This window comes from Nansenia antarctica, assembly GCF_963989245.1.
Source record: "Nansenia antarctica genome assembly, chromosome: 2".
Classification (NCBI taxonomy): domain Eukaryota; kingdom Metazoa; phylum Chordata; class Actinopteri; order Argentiniformes; family Microstomatidae; genus Nansenia; species Nansenia antarctica.
Genome location: NC_137675.1, coordinates 64,927,153 through 64,944,553, shown reverse-complemented (window position 1 = coordinate 64,944,553; position 17,401 = coordinate 64,927,153). Strand labels below are relative to the sequence as shown.

At 42.3% G+C, this 17,401-nt stretch overlaps 5 protein-coding genes across 5 annotated transcripts in view; 2 read left to right on the top strand and 3 right to left on the bottom strand.

Moving 5' to 3' along the window:
* cldnk (claudin k) overlaps positions 1 to 17,401 on the bottom strand; it is a gene marked incomplete at both ends in the record, with an annotated part of 150,711 nt that overhangs the window by 45,238 nt on the left and 88,072 nt on the right. The window lies entirely within an intron of this gene.
* Positions 1,058 to 4,859, bottom strand: arl16 (ADP-ribosylation factor-like 16; the record flags this gene model as incomplete). Its single annotated transcript, XM_080524651.1, has 5 exons — positions 1,058 to 1,226; positions 1,374 to 1,489; positions 1,704 to 1,829; positions 4,556 to 4,612; positions 4,806 to 4,859. 5 exons carry the CDS (start codon positions 4,857 to 4,859, stop codon positions 1,061 to 1,063), a joined length of 519 nt encoding a protein of 172 aa, XP_080380777.1. The 3' UTR covers positions 1,058 to 1,060.
* Positions 5,183 to 11,821, top strand: fn3krp (fructosamine 3 kinase related protein; the record flags this gene model as incomplete). Its single annotated transcript, XM_080524370.1, has 6 exons — positions 5,183 to 5,323; positions 5,733 to 5,884; positions 6,034 to 6,125; positions 6,372 to 6,454; positions 6,585 to 6,707; positions 11,080 to 11,821. The coding sequence occupies 6 exons, from the start codon at positions 5,183 to 5,185 to the stop codon at positions 11,416 to 11,418; spliced, it is 930 nt and encodes a 309-aa protein (XP_080380496.1). The 3' UTR covers positions 11,419 to 11,821.
* On the bottom strand, positions 7,611 to 9,791 carry LOC308151489 (E3 ubiquitin-protein ligase TRIM21-like). Its single transcript, XM_080524362.1, has 2 exons — positions 9,674 to 9,791; positions 7,611 to 9,418 (listed from the first exon to the last, which is right to left on the bottom strand). Exon 2 carries the CDS (start codon positions 9,414 to 9,416, stop codon positions 7,788 to 7,790), a length of 1,629 nt encoding a protein of 542 aa, XP_080380488.1. The 5' UTR covers positions 9,417 to 9,418; positions 9,674 to 9,791; the 3' UTR covers positions 7,611 to 7,787.
* The window catches only part of tbcd (tubulin folding cofactor D), a 32,183-nt gene continuing 26,833 nt past the window's right edge, over positions 12,052 to 17,401 (top strand). Inside the window, exons 1-10 of the mRNA XM_080524360.1 lie at positions 12,052 to 12,138; positions 12,393 to 12,622; positions 13,688 to 13,738; positions 13,840 to 13,937; positions 14,042 to 14,143; positions 14,291 to 14,437; positions 14,661 to 14,716; positions 15,241 to 15,373; positions 16,160 to 16,205; positions 16,954 to 17,086. Coding sequence (XP_080380486.1) covers positions 12,436 to 12,622; positions 13,688 to 13,738; positions 13,840 to 13,937; positions 14,042 to 14,143; positions 14,291 to 14,437; positions 14,661 to 14,716; positions 15,241 to 15,373; positions 16,160 to 16,205; positions 16,954 to 17,086 — 953 coding nt within the window. The 5' untranslated portion in view covers positions 12,052 to 12,138; positions 12,393 to 12,435. The remainder of the gene's footprint in view (positions 12,139 to 12,392; positions 12,623 to 13,687; positions 13,739 to 13,839; positions 13,938 to 14,041; positions 14,144 to 14,290; positions 14,438 to 14,660; positions 14,717 to 15,240; positions 15,374 to 16,159; positions 16,206 to 16,953; positions 17,087 to 17,401) is intronic.

Below are 17,401 nucleotides of genomic sequence, written 5' to 3'. Positions count from 1 at the left end.
GCTTCGCTGACTGGTGCACCCTCCTATTATGCCCACAGGGAGGACTGATTTCTTAAGACACAATACAGGTGGGAGGCCTGCCAACCAACCCATCCAGATAATGAAACACAGTTTAAGTTCCCTTTGTTGCATTAGTAAGGCTCACTTAAGATGATTGTGTACTGGTGGATTGCTGTTGGATCTGTGTTGACGAGAAAGAGGCTGGTGTAGTTTGTAGTGGAGTGGGGTTGGGAATGATTAATGAATGAAAATGTTTTTCTTGAACTACTGCAGAATTCCACAGGAACAGGACAACATTGTTAGCATAATGTATGAAATCATGATTTTCTTTTTCTCCATTGCTCGTTGCTTGTGAAACACTGATTCTCATAAAATATAAGAGTATAATTAACAAACACTTTGCAATTGCAATCATCATTTATCATCTTGATCAGTATTTCATGACATACTTTGCTATCATACGATCAATTAATATAAATATACATATCAATACATTCATACTAGAGATTGTACTTCAAAACAGATCTTAATTTCTTTTTAAATAAAGCATGATATATTTTAATTTTGACACCATGTCTGCCCCCTGCAGGCCAAACATTTGTAAATCGATTACTGAATCTCCACCTTTCATCCAACACTTTACCCTATCAACTCAACATACAACCACTGATTACAACACCGTTTGATTGATTACAACATACAACCACTGATTACATTTGTAATATAAAATTATTACAAAAATGAAACTAAATAGTACAATGTTTTTTCTGACAATCGCTTGTGCTTTTTTCACTCCTTGATAGAAATCTGTCAATAGATTAATAATAGTACAATCTGCAGAAATAATAGCATTTCATCAACGTGAACCTCATTTACTATAACACTGTTATGACATGATAGGTTGGCAATATACATTTCAGAGGATTAATAATTGACCATCTCAATAGGAAGTTATTTTATGTGAACAGAACAGTATCTCTTTGTGTGTTGACATTGATGATGACATTTCCTGCCAACAGGGACAGGCACCAACGTCCGGTGATGATATGATGATATGATGTCAGTCATTTAAGGTTGAGTGCAGCCAACACAACACCTCCTGAAGTCCCTGGCCAGAGCGTGCGCTAAGTTCCAGAGTTGTAATTGGCTGAGTGGCGGACGCGATGATATCATCCATCCTGAACAGTGATTTCATCTCCACAAGACTCATCGTACAAGGGAGATCCCTAAAGGAAGGGTGGAATGACAAACTGTCAGTCTCAGGCAGAAAACTGAGAAGCACTGAAGACCAGACATGCAAAAGGAAGAGGGAAAAACTGTTATTGGATCTGTTTGGTGCTTAACTTTCTCAGAGAACGGTTGCCAAAGTGTACCTCTTGTTGAAGAGAACCAGGACAGAGGCAGTGTGAAGTGGCTCAGCAGAGAGAACAGATAGCAGCTGAATACAAGAGGAGGATATCTGAGTAATGTTGGCAGAGTCCACCACGAACTATGGAGAAACACACAAGCCAACAGGTCAATCTAACATCTACTGATGTGTTGTGAGGCCATTGCTATGACATTGATCCCCCAATTTAAAATCAGGGGATTTGCTCATAATTTGTTGTTAATGGTCAAATGATGACCAACTTTTGCATCAAACCTCACTATCAATGGAATTGCATTCCTTGAATGAATTCTGTGATCCATGCCCCTGAACTCACAATGACAGAAGAGCAGTCAGTGAAGTAGCTGGGCCAGATGGGGCCCATGCAACCTCCCAGCTCTCTCACGGTCACCTTCTTCTTCTTCTTCTTCTTCAATGTCAGGTCTGTCAGGTTGGTGCCCACCTAAGATAGAAGGTATCATCGTAATTATTCATTTTACATGACTTTCTGTATTTCAGACCCCTCAGACCACCTTACTCTTAGCATAGCGTATCTGGTCATATCAGCATGTCACACGTGCATGTCAAAAGCTTTTTCTCCAACACCACTGGGACAATTTTGATGAAACTTGGGTGAAAGTTGCATCTTATAGATGGTTCAGAGTTTCATGGTGAATTCATTCCGATTCATGCTTAAACGCTATACTAGGGTGCAATGTGGAGAGTTAGTAGTGTAGCCTAATGCAATACGCGAATTTGGGAATAATATTTTTTATAAATCAACGCAAAGCTGTAAAAAGCAAGACTGATAATGAACCAATAAGAGAACACGTTCCGGTAATCGCACCAGGAGAACAGCCCTCCCAGTGTGCAACTGGGACGTGGCACTGTAACGAGTGCCATTATGATAAAAGTCTTGCTTCATTCACACAGGCTTCTCCATCACTCATTTTATAGAGGGGCGCTACATCATTCGACATTGTTCACCTGTTTCGTATATGTAATGTACTTTATGTATGTAAAAACTGTATATCCATAGATTTGATTCTATGTTTTAAAACATTGTATTGTATGTTGTATTGTTGGCTACTTTTGTATAAACTGTATGCTGTGACCCTCGGGTAAAATGAATTACAAATTCAAGTAAACTGCAACCCTAACTGAAGATTTGTGCGTAAATGGAATCATCGCGTAATTTCAAGACTAAAAACCCATCTTTTTAATATTGCCTTTAAATGACTAAATCATTTTATGATTAATGATTGGAGCACCTTGAACTGCAACATTTATTACGTTATTATGCTATACAAATAAAGGTTATTATTATTATAATTATAATTATATTATTATTAGTATTGAGGATATTAGAAAGGAGCATGAGATGTTTACAGAGATAGAGAAGGAGTTTGAGAAGAAAAATACAGAATCTCTCAGACAGACGGAGGAGAGAGAGGAGAGACTTTCCAGCAGAAGAACATTTTTAGGAAAATATATGGAAATATATAGAGTATGAGAAACAGAAGAAAAGGGACCAAAACGTTAGGCAGAGGGATGAGGAGATCATGGCTAGAAAGGTAGAAAAACTGCAAGAGGACAGGAATGAGTTCAATAGGGAAAGGGAGGATATGGACAGTAGGATCATGATCCTCATGATGGAGATTGAGAAAGAGAGGGAGACCACAAAGAAGATGCTTAGAAAGACAGTGTCACCATTCCGTCTCCTGAGTCATAGCCGGCAATCATTCACACCACCTGTGTGCAATCAGGCCTTCAACCCGCTCCTACTTAAACCCTACTCTGCCACCAGCCGACACCAGATCGTAGCCTGTAATAGTTTGTCTGTATGCTTGCATCTAGCTTTAGCCTAACCTTGTTCTCCCTGTACCAACCTAAGGATTCCCTGCCTGCTGACTACTCGCCTATCAGCCTGACCCTTACCTGTCTGCCTACCTGCCTGCCCCCCCAGCCAGCCTGACAACCCACCTGCCTGCCCCGCCAGTTCTTCTCTGAAAGCTTAATAAATGTTTTGTTTGAACTCTTACCTGCTCTCTTGTTGTCTGCTTTTGGGTCCCATCTCTGGTCGTGACAAACAGAGAAGGTAGAAGCAGAGTTGCATGCGATAAGGAAGGAGAGGATGAAAATCAAAAGAGACAGCGAGGCGGAGCGAGAAATGCTCAGGATGTGGAAGGAGAAAAAAATTCTAAAGGATAAGAAACAGATGGTGAAAGATGGAGGCGGTCAAGAGGACAGAGGCCATGGTGAGGGTGGCCGAACAAAGAGTGAAACAAGGCCTGGAAAAAGAGAAGCTAGAGCAGGAGAGGGAGGCAAAGAAGAAGGCGAAGGCATGCCTGAGGATTAGAGAGATAGATCTCACTTTGCCTAAACTCCTTTATTTTTCCTAATTTTCTCATTGAGAGGGACACCTCTCATGGCCTGTCTGGCGCACAATCAGGCAAACCAGGGAGTGAGCCTGGCTGCCAAAAGCCTGGTTGGTGTGGCCCTGGCTGAGAGTGTTCAGAGATAAGGCAGGGGACTGCACAATCCGACACTGTTAGCATGCACACCTCAACACTATTGGCCACTATTTAGGGATACATAGCGAATCAATTTAGATAGTTGTCTGTGATTATCATGCATCAAATAGAGAGAGAGATAGCATTATCTGACAATTCCATGGGTAGTAAGTAAGTAAGTAAGGTGTTCAAGCCCCCTAATGTCACATAGTCCTAAACTGAGCATTAAACTTTAATTTCCATATTTCTACAGTGCTGATTTAATCAATGTTGCCATGATTCCTTCTTTTTTGTATTGGATTTAAGGATAGTTCACATAGAAATTAAGTATAATTCATGCAGTCTTGGTGCCCAATTCAAAATGTATAGATGGTCGTTCATCACAGGCCTACTAAAAGTAAGACAGTGTAGGCGACAGGAAACATGTTGTCCCCTACTACGAATGATGTAGCATCCCTCCATAAAAGGAGAGTGATGGAGAACTCCATGTATTATGCTTCAGTCTTTGCGTTGATATCTCAAAAATAATATTCCCAAATTGGCCCAGTGTTGTCGGAGATAAAGCGTGTGACATATGAGTGGTCAGAGACCGAGTCCCTGATCTCATCGGTGGGTGGGGGACAACAAAGGCATAATATATTATAGCTATATAATAATATAGAATATTATAGCTCACCGTAGGCAGAGTAACAGGAGGCTCCCCTAAGTCATCTGACGCGTCACCTAAACTGAGCTGTTAACGATCTGTTAAAGTGATCACATATACAAATCTGAACAGTACTACTAGCTTAAAACCAGACAGTGTCGAGTGTTCATGTTTTGAGCTGCGATAATATTTACTAGCTAGCTAGTCAACCAACTAACTACTACAGCATGTGGCTAAATCATTATCATCTTGCAAGGAATCATGAAAGGATATTTTGTAAACGTTTCAATAGCAGTGTCTTCCCAACTCCGGTAGCACCAAGCAGTAAACACATGTTCGTAATTATGTCATGCAAAGCTTGATAAAAAAAACAAGCGAGCGAGCTAGAGAGCTTCGTCTGACTCCATGGCGACGCTCACGTGATCAGCCATAGTTGCTGTGATTGCACACAATTGAACGTCAATCACGTGAACCGGAACCAAAATAATGATCCCTTCTGTGGAAAATAAGTCCCTCCTCTTTCCACACGGCTCTGTGGCTCAGATGTCAAAACAAACGTCGCTCCCCACCCACCGGGCACTTGTGGTGCATCTGAGAGGTCTGAGAGAGCAAAGGGCCCGTCAGTGCCTCAGGCGACCAAAAAAACCCATCATCACCATGGAAGCTCAGTTGAAGAAGGAGTTGGGGACTTCCATCCTGAAACCAACTGGTCATTCTGGAGGTGGATGTATCAGCCAGGGCCAGAGTTATGATACTGATAACGGGAGAGTGTTTGTGAAGATCAATCACAAGAGTCAGGTTCTTCATTACTTCTTTTACTATGTCTATCTATATACCTTCTTCTGCTTTATTTCGTTAGTTTAAAACAGTGCGATTTGGCTCAACACATCTGATCAAACATGGCTTGCAAGCTACTAATCAAATTCAATTCTACAGAACTGAGAACATTCTGGGAGCAAATAGGATTAGTAGTTACAATAGAGCCACCCGATCGTGATGATAACATTAGAGCCCTCGTATGAGAGCTGAATGGAATCTTTTTATTTGACGTGACAGCCATAATCCTTATGCTTAGAGGCAATACAACTGTCTTTAGCCTATACCTGTGTTGAAATAATGACTCTAGCCTACATACATTAACACTACTACAATACATTTACAATCACACATTCTCAAGGTATGGTGTTTTTTCTTCTTCTTCTCAAAGGCTAAACTGATGTTTGATGGCGAGAAGGCCAGCCTAGATGCCATCTTGATGTCGGACACAGTGAAAGTTCCCAAGTCTGTGAAGGTGATCGAGCTTGACACAGGAGGGGCTGTGTTTGTCATGGAGCATGTGGACATGAGTGGTCTGAGCAAGTAAGACCCTCCTTATGGTTGTTGTTATCATTAGTGCAAAATGGAACAACAACACATTCATGGTTCCCCCCCCCCCCCTTCACATCAAATAATCTGTGTTACTATCCCGATGTTAGCCTAGTGTGTATCTGTTTGGGTGATTGCTGCAGGCACTCTAAGCAGCTGGGAGAGCGTTTGGCCGATATGCATCTTCACAATCAAAGACAGAGAGACAAACAAAACAAGGAGCAGCAGACAGTTGGTAAATATAACTTTTACCATACCACCACGGAAGTACAATTAGATTAGCCAAAATAAACAGCATAAAACATTCAAGGTCCTTATACCGACAGAATGATTGTGGATATGGCCCTATCCCACCACTCTCTTTTTAATACTCTCCTTTTAATTACCCTAACCATTTTAGATGTGAGTTTGCCAGTGTGGACAGTCTTGAGTCCTGTGATGCATTTATAGGAGGCCTTATCACTTCTGTCAATTTGCACAGGAAAAGGAGCAGGACAGTCTGGTATGCCTGTCATCGACAAGTTTGGCTTCCATGTACCTACATGCTGTGGATACCTCCCTCAAGTGAGCACCCTAACCCAATGCAACTGAGAAGACAGTATATTAAGACATTGGATGGGCAGAACCTCACATTTGAAAATGCTGTTTACCGTTTCTGTGAGATCAGATTTATGCATGTTGTCACCCTCCTCAGGAAAATGAGTGGCAGAATGACTGGGTGACATTCTACACCCAGCAGAGAATACAGCACCAGCTTAACATGGCAGAGAAGTCTTATGGGGATAGGGAGGCCATGGAACTATGGGCCCAGCTACAGGTAACGGCAGAACACCACCTCCTCAATCTTGACAATAATACAGTATATGTAAAGTGCATTCTTTTCGACCGGAGACCTCGTGTCAGCAGCCCCCCTAAGATCTTCTGTGTTGACGGTTCCGAGCTGGAGTTTGTGTCTCTTGTTACAAATACCTTGGCCTTTGGCTGGACTCATCCCTTTCCTTCACCACCCACATAAAGCACCTGCAGACAAAAGTCAAAGCTCGCCTAAGCTTTTTATACCGGAACAAGGCCTCCTTCACCCGTGCAGCCAAACATACCCTTCATCTATAGCAGGGGTGGGCAATTCATTTTCACAATGGGCCACATGAGAAACCAGGACTATTGTGGTGGGCCGGACCAGTAGGCTGGACCAGTAGGCTGAACCAGTAGACAAACGTATAATATCATGTACAGAAGATGTGTATCATATTACAATCACAGTCACCCTTATTAAACTGTTTAATCATATCCGATTCCCTTTGCAAGCCATTAAATCAATAACATTATTATCAAATGTACATTCTGTTAAATGTAATTACGTCACACACATGCAGAGACTGAAGGACAACTTATGTTTTTGTTTTAATAAGACAGACAGCCAGTCTGCTACCTCACCACCACCATTCTAAAGCTCTGGGACCTGGACTAGACTGATTATTAATGTGATCAATGGATCTGATCAATCCAAGTGAATTTAATTGTCTGAACATCCTCAATTTCACTCTGTACAGAACCCAGTATTCATTACACTCAAAATCCTCCAAATACTTATACATACAATAATAACTAGCTAATAATGAAAATACAGTATGTTGATAGCATCTGATTTATAATAATTTGAACACCCTGAGAAGTCAACAATGTCATGTATATAGAGTCATATCTTCTTATGAGGCTGGGCTGTATCTGACATTGCTGCTGCATATTCACCATCCAGCAGACACACTGAGAGCACAAAATATATGATAACAAACCATAACCAGCTCAGAAATTACTCTGTGTGGGGAAATATACCATAATCTTTCCTAATGAGTGACAACAGATAAAGATTAATCTAAATGCTTATTTTACTGCTTGGTCAGTCAGCGTGATTGACAGGAGAGATGATTAGAGGGGCAGAATTTTCACCACCCTTATTCAGGCCAGGGCAGAAGAATGGATAGAGTTTCTCAGTGAAGGTGCACCCAGTGAAAGAGTAGATCAGAGACCTGGCCTCCACATCATAAAAGGAGACCTGGCCCTCCTCATAATCCACAAACACCCCCACCTTCTGGGGATTCTCTCTCAGGGACAGGAGGACAGGAGGGTCAGCGCGTGCCAAGTACTCATTTCCATTCCTCAACTTTACAGTCCAGTATCCATCCTCAGGGCTCAGTGTGAAAACCACCTTTCTGTTGATGGACTCTCTGGCCACTCCTACATCCCACCCAGTCTTCTCCTTCACCTCCACTTCATAGTAAAACTTCCCTGAGGGGAAACCCTCCTGTCCTAAAACACAGACAACCCGGGAAAACCTCTTTGCGTTATCAGGGAGATTCTTTCTTGTGTCTCCATCTCTAACTTGTTTCCCATCCTCAGACAGAATGAGACAGGGATGTGCTGTATCAGGGTCCAGAGTCACATCCACTGCATACTGCTGACTTCTCTTCAGCTCAGCATCACACAACTTCTCCACTTCACTCATAAGTGTCCCCTCCAGCTGAGACACAGCTCTCCTCACAGTCCCCACATAGAGATCACTGTGAACCCTGACCTTAGACCAGTCCTTGGTGTGTGGAGGGGTGGACAGGGAAGGGAAGCTCTGGAGGAGGTGGAGGTCGTCCTCAGTGTGTGAGAGCTGCTCCAGCTCAGCGCTTCTCCTCTTTAGCTCAGTGATTTCCTGCTCCAGCTCTTTAATCAGCCCTTCAGCCCGCCTCTCTTCTGCTTTCTGCTTCTCCTCGATCACGCCAAGGAGCTCAGCCTGGCTTCTCTTCATGGAGTCCACCAGAGCAGTGAAGACCTGTACGCTGTCGGCTTTCTCTCTCTTTGCAACTTTCTTACTAAGACGTACTGAGCGTTTGATCTCTGAAACCTTCTGCAGTCGCTCCTGGATCATCTGCTGAACATCTGCCTCTGTCTTCCCCAGCTGAGCCTTCCTCTCTCCATACTCCTCCTCTATGGGGACAGTGTCATGGGTCTTGTGGTCTGTTTTCATGCACATCCAACACACACACATTTCATCACTCCTACAGAACAGCTCCAGGAGTCTGTCGTGCTTCTTACACATCCTGTCTTCCAGGTTCTCCACAGGGTCGATCAGCTTGTGTCTCTTTAAGCCTGCGACTCTCTGATGAGGCTCCAGGTGAGTCTCACAGTAAGAGGTCAGACACACCAGGCAGGACTTCAGAGCCTTGAGCTTCGTCTCAGTGCAGACGTCACAAGGCACTTGTCCAGGTTCGACAGGGGACTCATCTTCGGCCCTGACTCTCATTGTCTTGAATTTCTCTACGACCTCTCTAAACGTTGTGTTGACGCGAAGCTGAGGTCTTCTATAGAACCTTTCCTTACACCACGGACACAGACACAATTTACTGGTGTCCCAGTATCCTCTGATACAGGCCATGCAGAAGTTGTGTCCACATGGAGTAGAGACAGGGTCAGTGAACACATACAGACAGATGGAACACAGGAACTGCTCCTCAGACAGGAGACTGCTGGAGAAAGCCATATCTAGAGAGACCAGAGGTGACACCATAAAGCATTTCCTGGAATCAATCAGATCTCGATAGTTTCAGCTATGGAGCTGTCAAGACTGTTTTATGAGATTATACAGCAACCAATAATTATAACATTATTCTACATCACAGAGAAAATAGTCCTTCAAACAAATCAATACGTTTTACATGCTGAACTGTCTATAAACCAAACTGGTCGAGACTACACAATAGTTTATCTTGACATGTCATTGTAAGTCTCTCAACTCACCTGTCTGTGATTCTGTGAGAGTGTGAACGCTGTCTCTGTCCTTTATACTGTATGTGTGATAGATGCCTGTTTGAGGACGATATCTAACACGTTTGAGAGAGTCTGCCCTTGTCCACGATACACTTTGTCTCTACACAGTTTACTTTCATTTCAGCAAACTGACTGAGATGCTCCTCCCCTCCCAGTACAGCTCTCCTCCCTGGAACAAAGTTAACCCTTTACAGGCTGGTCTGTTTCTAACATGTGGTTTTACAGACACACTCTTCTTAACTGTCATTTCCAAACATCATATTGTTCCCAGTCAGTATAAACTGTAATCAGAATAATATTTGTGATCAGGGGCCTCATTTAAATAAAGTACTTTGGATCAAATTTTGATCTTACCCATGTCGTACATAGAAAACCACGTCAACGTAGTGATTTATACAATTTCAACTTGAGTCAATTTGACCGTGGAAACGATCGTAGCTCTACGCATTGCCTACACTCATTTACATGTTATTTCTATTATGAAAAAAATGTTTACCTCACACAGGGCCGGCCAGGGACAGCCATAGGCCGTACAATGCCCAGGTCTGATCTATAGGATGGCATCTCAGTCTGCCCTCAGGAAACTCGACACACTCCATCACTCCGCCATTCGTTTTGCCACTGGTGCGCCTTTCACAACTCACCACTGTGATCTGTACACCCTTGTAGACTGGACATCTCTTCACAGCAGACGGCTCTGTCACTGGCTTCATCTTATCTACAGAACCATACTTTGCAAAACACCTTTCTACCTCTCATCCCTTCTGCACCTCTCTCACCGCCCCTTCATCGTTCTAAGATCCAGTGATCTTGTCCGACTCACCATCCCCAAAGCCCGTACCGTTGTCGGTCGCAGCGCTTTCCGGTTCGCTGCAGCACACGACTGGAACACCTTACAGAACACCCTCAAACTCACCGCCCTCACCTCACTCACTGCTTTTAAACAAATCCTGCATCGAACCATAGTCGATCAATGCACCTGCTGATCACCGTCTCTCACCCATCCCATAACCCATCACTGCCTCATTTTAAGTACCCCTGCTCCACTACCCCCGCTATCCCTCACCTCCGCTCTTCCTCACCCCTACCTCCTCCGTCTCTCTCCCCTCTCTCTGACTGTTAGTATTTTAATGCATCTGTATTTGCCAGTGTTTTATTGTTGTAAATTATTTAACCTTGTTTTATTTCTAGCTTCCCCCCCCCCGAAAGAGCCATTGCTTTTTGGTCAGGCTGCATTTGTAAATAAGAATTTGTTCTTACATGTTTGCCTGGTTAAATAAAGGTTAAATAAAAATAAAATTAAAAAATATGGCATAATGGAACTACTACAAACTATCTCTCCTGTCTGTCTTGACTTGTTCTTTCCTTCTCCTCAGCTGAAGATCCCCCAGTTGTTTTCAGATGTGGAGGTGTTCCCGGCCCTGCTCCACGGGGACCTGTGGGGAGGTAACGTTGCGGAGTGCTCAGAAGGCCCTGTTATCTTTGACCCAGCCTCGTTCTATGGTCATGCAGAGTATGAGCTGGGCATCGCAGGGATGTTTGGAGGTTTCAGTAGCTCTTTTTACTCTGCTTACCATGAAAAGATCCCCAAGGGCCCAGGCTTTGCAAAGAGGAACCAGCTTTACCAACTCTTCCACTACTTGAATCACTGGAACCACTTTGGTGGTGGCTACAGGGGCTCCTCTCTGAGGATCATGAAGGACCTTGTGAAATAAATTAACCTTCTTCAACGACCCAGAAAGTCTTACACTACAGGCTAAGCTTACACAAATCTAGAAAGAGACTCAAATCAATCGAACCCAATCGACACCACTTAGCAGCATAGTTTTTTGTTTTAGTTTATAAACTGTCTTAGAACTGAGAGCTTTTCCAGAATGAAAAGACATGGAAAGAAACTAAAGTGATTTTATTGAAGACATGTTGAAATGCAGTGAGAAAGATTATATTTCTGAATTATCATTCCATATATACAACAAAACTAAAGTTAGATTGTCTAAAAAAAGTATTGCATTCATTAAAGTTAAGAACACAGCAGACATGTGTTGTTATGAACTATTTCAGTTGGAGATACATATTTTACTTAATGGATACTAATTGCAATTATATGCTCATCCCTACAGCAGAGATTTGTTGAAAAGCTGTAATGCTCATTATGCAATGTAATAAATAACATTTATTTGAACAGGCATTTATTTGGCTTATTATTTTACCCAGTCTGAAACCATTGTTTTTTTTAAAGTGCAACCTGAGAACACAGATATATTTGCCTTATTCAGAATGCTTATCATATCAATAAAACGCTATCCATTGGTTTGTACCCAAACGTCCACCGTACCTTAGGGTGGAGCTTCACCACATAACAAACCGGTGACTTCCGCATGATCTTTTCAGAAGTGATATATACAGATCATTGCATGGGCGATATTTAAAGAATTGTAAGTATATGTTTACTATCTTTGAATAAACAGAGTCTCGTTGTGTGGATGGTCAGTTAAATCCTCCGTGCTTTGTATTTGTTTTGCCTCTAGTTAGCGTTGGCTAGCTACTGTAATGCGTCAACACCAAGCAGCGTCACACCCATGTTCAGTTCATCTACGGGCTTACTTTCATTCATTGCCAATGCCAAACTATCTGCAGACGCTTTCTAACAACATTATATTTCACTTTTCACCAAATCAATACTTGGCAGGTGCACGAATTATAAAACCTCTAATCTCTTCAAGCCAAGGACAATGGCATTGACTGAAGCGCATAACGGTGGCACCGGGGAGGATGGAGCCGGTGAGTCGGATGATGTGGTCGCGAAGGCCGGCAGCGTACTGGATGGGTTCAGCGAGAGCGCCGAGACCCGCGCCCTGATCGCCAGCCTCCCGGAGGTCCATATGGGGACAAGAGAATCTGTCATTGAAAGATTTCTGGGTGAGAATACCTGTCGCGTGAAATTGGGTGAATGTATCTCAGGTTCTTATGACCAACCACCTGAAATGTATTGTAGGCCTATTATATTATCGATACACATCACCACATTGCTGATCTGCACAGTACCAGTATGACTAGGCTTCACGGTTTCTTTATTGTCCCTTAGGGCAGATTCGTTTTCACACAGGGTTTCAGGGTTCACACAGACATAATCCAAAAAGGACAACATCAACACAATAAAATCGCAGAACTAGTTCAGAGAAATGGAAATTCATACCAAATACAAAAAGTGTAGGCCTAAGTGTGCAAAGGTGCAGGGGGGATCAAGGAATACAGCCAAAGAGCTATTTGCCATTAAGCAATAGCACTTGGGATGAAGGAAACATACAATCTTTTACGAGCTGTGAAGCGACGGCCAGAGCAAATGCTCCGGCAGACCAATACAGCATTAGGCCTCTTAAGGACCTGCCTATTATAAATGTTCAAAAGCCTGCATTGACTCCCACCAGAGATTCTACTGGCCACTTTAAAAATACCTCCAAGTCTGTTCTTATTGGACATATTTAGGTTACCAAAACAAGCAGTAATACGAAATGGCAGAACAGATTCAATGAAACTTGATAAACGTTAAAAGAGTACATTTTTCTCAGGAAATCGTCTTTGCTGGACCTTTTTAATGGTAGTGTCAACATACGAAACACAGTTTGTTATCGAGAACAATACCCAAATATTTGTAGCTATCCACTAGGTCAATGTCATCACCTTTAATAACAGTTAGCAGTGTGCTAGGTGCAGAAATCAATCTACATGTTTTTGACACATTTAGAGGAAAGACTCATCACATCAAGACATAAAGTCTTCCAGCACCGGCCCATGATCCTGTTTCTCCCCTTCAAGGAGGCTAACAATAACGGGATCATCAGCAAACTTTAAGATGTATCTGTTCTCATAGTTGCTGCGACACTCGGTCGTGTACATGATGTAAAGAAGGGGGGAGAGACAGCAACCTTCTGGGGAACGGGTGGAAGAGTGACTTTGATGATTTTCTTTTTCTCATTATTTCAGTCATAATGGACGGGTATCAGGAGCAGCCACATCTTCTGGACCCACATCTGGGTAACACATTCATAACAATGATTAGGCTAAATAAACATTTGCATTATTCTTGCCTAGGTGTATTTTCTGAGAAATGCTGACACATGTTTCTTCTTTAACAGAGTGGATGTTGAACATGCTTTTAGAACTCACCAGAAGTGAGAAGTCTCCACCTTTACTCGTCCACCTCAGCTTTAAATTTCTCTACATTATCTCTAAGGTAAGTCAGACAGACCGTTATCTTCCTGGAGTTAATTGCCACATCATTCTTTTGTGTCTGCTTACTGTACACCTTACCCTGAGACATCTCTCTTGGCCATGCAGGTGAGAGGTTACAAAGTTTTCATGCAACTCTTGCCACATGAGGTGGCTGATGTCCAGCCAGTCCTAGACCTCTTGTGCAGGCAGGACCCCAAAGATTCAGAGGTGAGTCTTCCGAGTACTCTACAGATTATTATTTGAATGGAAGTTTATTTATGCTGTCACTTATTTATTCATTTATGACATTGGTTTAAATTGGATACCATGTGTACTGACTACAAAGGCAAATGTTTCTCTCACTGCTTTTCTCAGACATGGGAAACTCGCTACATGCTACTTCTGTGGCTCTCCATGACCTGTCTCATACCCTTTGACCTATCTCGTCTGGATGGTAACCTGGACTCTGATTCTGGTCAGGCCAGAGAGCCTATCATGGACCGCATCCTTGCTGTTGCAAAGGTGTGTGAGCCGTATCTGCCATGAGCAATGTTCACCTTCCATCCACCTTCTTAATAGGACTGATTGAAACACCTTACACCCCTCCCACTGCTGGCTTACAAGAGGCTAGGCTTAATGATGAAATGATTCATTGATTAAATTCCAGTTTATTATCTGTGCCTGTCATAGAAACTTCTCTTTCGAGGTGTGTTGTGACTGCAATCTTGTATTTTGTAATTTGCAGTCTTACCTGGCTGTCAGTGATAAGTGCAGGGATGCTGCATCTGTGTTGGTATCAAAGTAAGTATACAGCCATGTTGAGAGTTTAAGCGATTTAATGTATCTCGATAGCCTGGTTTTTATTTAAAGAATGATCTGACTGGACCATGTTAACTAATTGTTAATGTTTTTTGGCTTACTCTAGTGATATTAATCACATTATGCTCAGTTCTCACAATGATCTACTTGTACTAACAAATATATATTATTCTTAAGACTCATCTCCATCTATGTGCAATATCATCTAGGTCTCAGGTACTACTAAATCTACTCATGAAATAAATTAGATATCTTAATGACCAAATCTTGATTTCCCACATCATGTGATTTAACCTCATCAAGGCAACTTTATTTGATGTACAGGTTAACCTATAGTATACAAATCATCCACAAACCACACAACAATGAACCCAATATGATTTAGTAATGTTGCATTTCATTTCCCTCCCAGAAGAGGGCAAGCTTGTATTGGAAGATGAATACCTTGATGACACAGCAAAATCGCTCTTAGCCCACACAATATTTTGTTGTCATTGTCTGTGCAGGTTTGTGACACGCCCTGACGTGAAGCTGAAGCGTCTTGGAGACTTCGTGGATTGGAGTCTCACCACTGTATCTCAGGCTGATGACCAGACCATGGAGGGGACTGTGGTGCTGGATGGTGCTTTGCAGTCACTGGTAAACACACACTCAAACTTCCAACACCACCCAGAGAGGCTGCTTTGGTAGACCTGCCAACAGTGATGTGGTTTTAATGATGTGTGTGTGTGCATTTGTGCACAATAGCGCACTCAACAACCCCTACAATCTTTCCGAAATCTGCTCTTAATACCTCTGGAATTGCTATAAATGCAAACTACCCTGATTGTGCAATATCTTTTCAGGTCAACTGTTGCGTCAGCCTAGGCTAATTTAATACAACCCTCAAGCAAGTAGTATGAAAGTCATATAGTTGGCATTAAAACTTGCCCTGCAAAGAATGTTCAAGGATGGTCGTGTTTTTTTGTTTTTTTTAAACCGTCTCTCTTTGCACTTTGTCTGTGAGTAGAAACTGGCTCTATCTGGTGCTCGGGGCATTTAAAACTGGCTCAGTGTGTTCTGACTGCCCCGGGTGCTTAAACTTGCTCAGAAGCACTTTGTTTTGCGGAGTTGCCTTTTGAGTTTCATAAAACTGCTTTATAATGGCTCAGACAAATAGGGTATAAAGAAGGAGAAACAGAAAATGTCATTAAAAAAAATAGGCAAAGCCACAATACCTGCTATAACACATCATCTGTATCAAAGTGATAACTTCAAATCCTACCTGCAAGTATAACACTCTGGGGTTTGTCCCTTAGTTGATAGTTCAGTCAAAGTCACGTATGAGCATACCCTATAGGGCAGTTACAGAGTTAAGCAGTTTGCTTTGTGTTACAGTATGCAACAATACACAATTGATCTTGTCCTCTGTCTTGTGTCCTCCAGGCACAACTTTTCAAGCATGGGAAGAGAGATGATTTCCTCCAGTATGGTAAGTGTGCCATACAATAACAGACTGATCATTTGACACTCATTCTTTTTTTATGGACTGCTTTTTACTTTAAAGGGACACTTCACCATTTCAAAAGCCCTGCCTCATATAATTTCTTTTGACTGTCAATGGCATCATAGATATGATTGCAGTGCTCCCACGGGTCCTTGAAATCCTTGAAAGTTAGTGAATTTGGGAAAAAATAAATCAAGGTCATAAAAGTTTTTGAAAATAGACATGGGTCATTGAAAGTGCTTGAATTCCCCCCCCCCCCCCCCCCTCTCTCTCTCTCTCTCTCTCTCTCTCTCTCTCTCTCTCTCTCTCTCTCTCTTTCTCTCTTTCTCTCTAGATATTTACATTTTTTTTTCTTCTGTAATGTTAGTAAATACGTTACGCTGTCTGCATGTGTCTCCCACCATATGAATTGCGCCACTTGCCTCAAGAAAGTTCTGGTGAAGTTGCAGGTTAAATGGCAGCAAGCAGCTGTAGCTGGCTAAGAGGATAGGATTAGGACAGTTTACCCAGAAAGGGCAAAATCGAAATACTACTCAATGAAAAAGTGAATGAACCGAAAAGCAAATGAAGGAACAGAGACAGAAGAGTGGATGAGAAAAAAAAAGAGAAAAGAACAAACAAGTGAATAATTCCTCAGGTATCACAGATCACTGCAGTAGGAGTCAGTAGGCCTCTCAGACATCACAGACATCAATTCCTAATGTGACATGTTGTTGGTGTGTGTGGTCCTCAGCCCCCACGGTGCTACAGTGTCTGGACAAGCGAGGTGTGGCGGAGAGCAGCCTGGCCATTATCAGGAAGCTGGGGGTCAAACTGGTCCAGAGACTGGGATTGACATTCCTCAAGCCACGCCTGGCCAAGTGGAGGTCAGACATGAGTTCATCTTCAATTAAATCTACTATTTATTTATTTTTTACAAATCTTTTTATTGTAAACAATCAATTGACAAAAAGAAGAAGGTAATAGCAGTGCACACTGTTTACATTTGTTTAGTTTTTTGTTGTTGTTGTTTGTTTTTCTAACCCCCCCCTCCCCCACCCACAGGTATGTTTGGGCCACAAATAATAATAATGGAAAAATAAATAAAAATACATAAATAAAGGGGACTAGTACTACTAATGAAGGCAATCTGTAAGAATATGGTATACATGAAGAAAATGAAAGTAAACATTGTCGTTATG

What these genes read in the sequence shown, in the direction of transcription:
- LOC308151489 (XM_080524362.1), bottom strand. Translation starts at nt 9,416, where the DNA reads ATGGCTTTCTCCAGCAGTCTCCTGTCTGAGGAGCAGTTCCTGTGTTCC.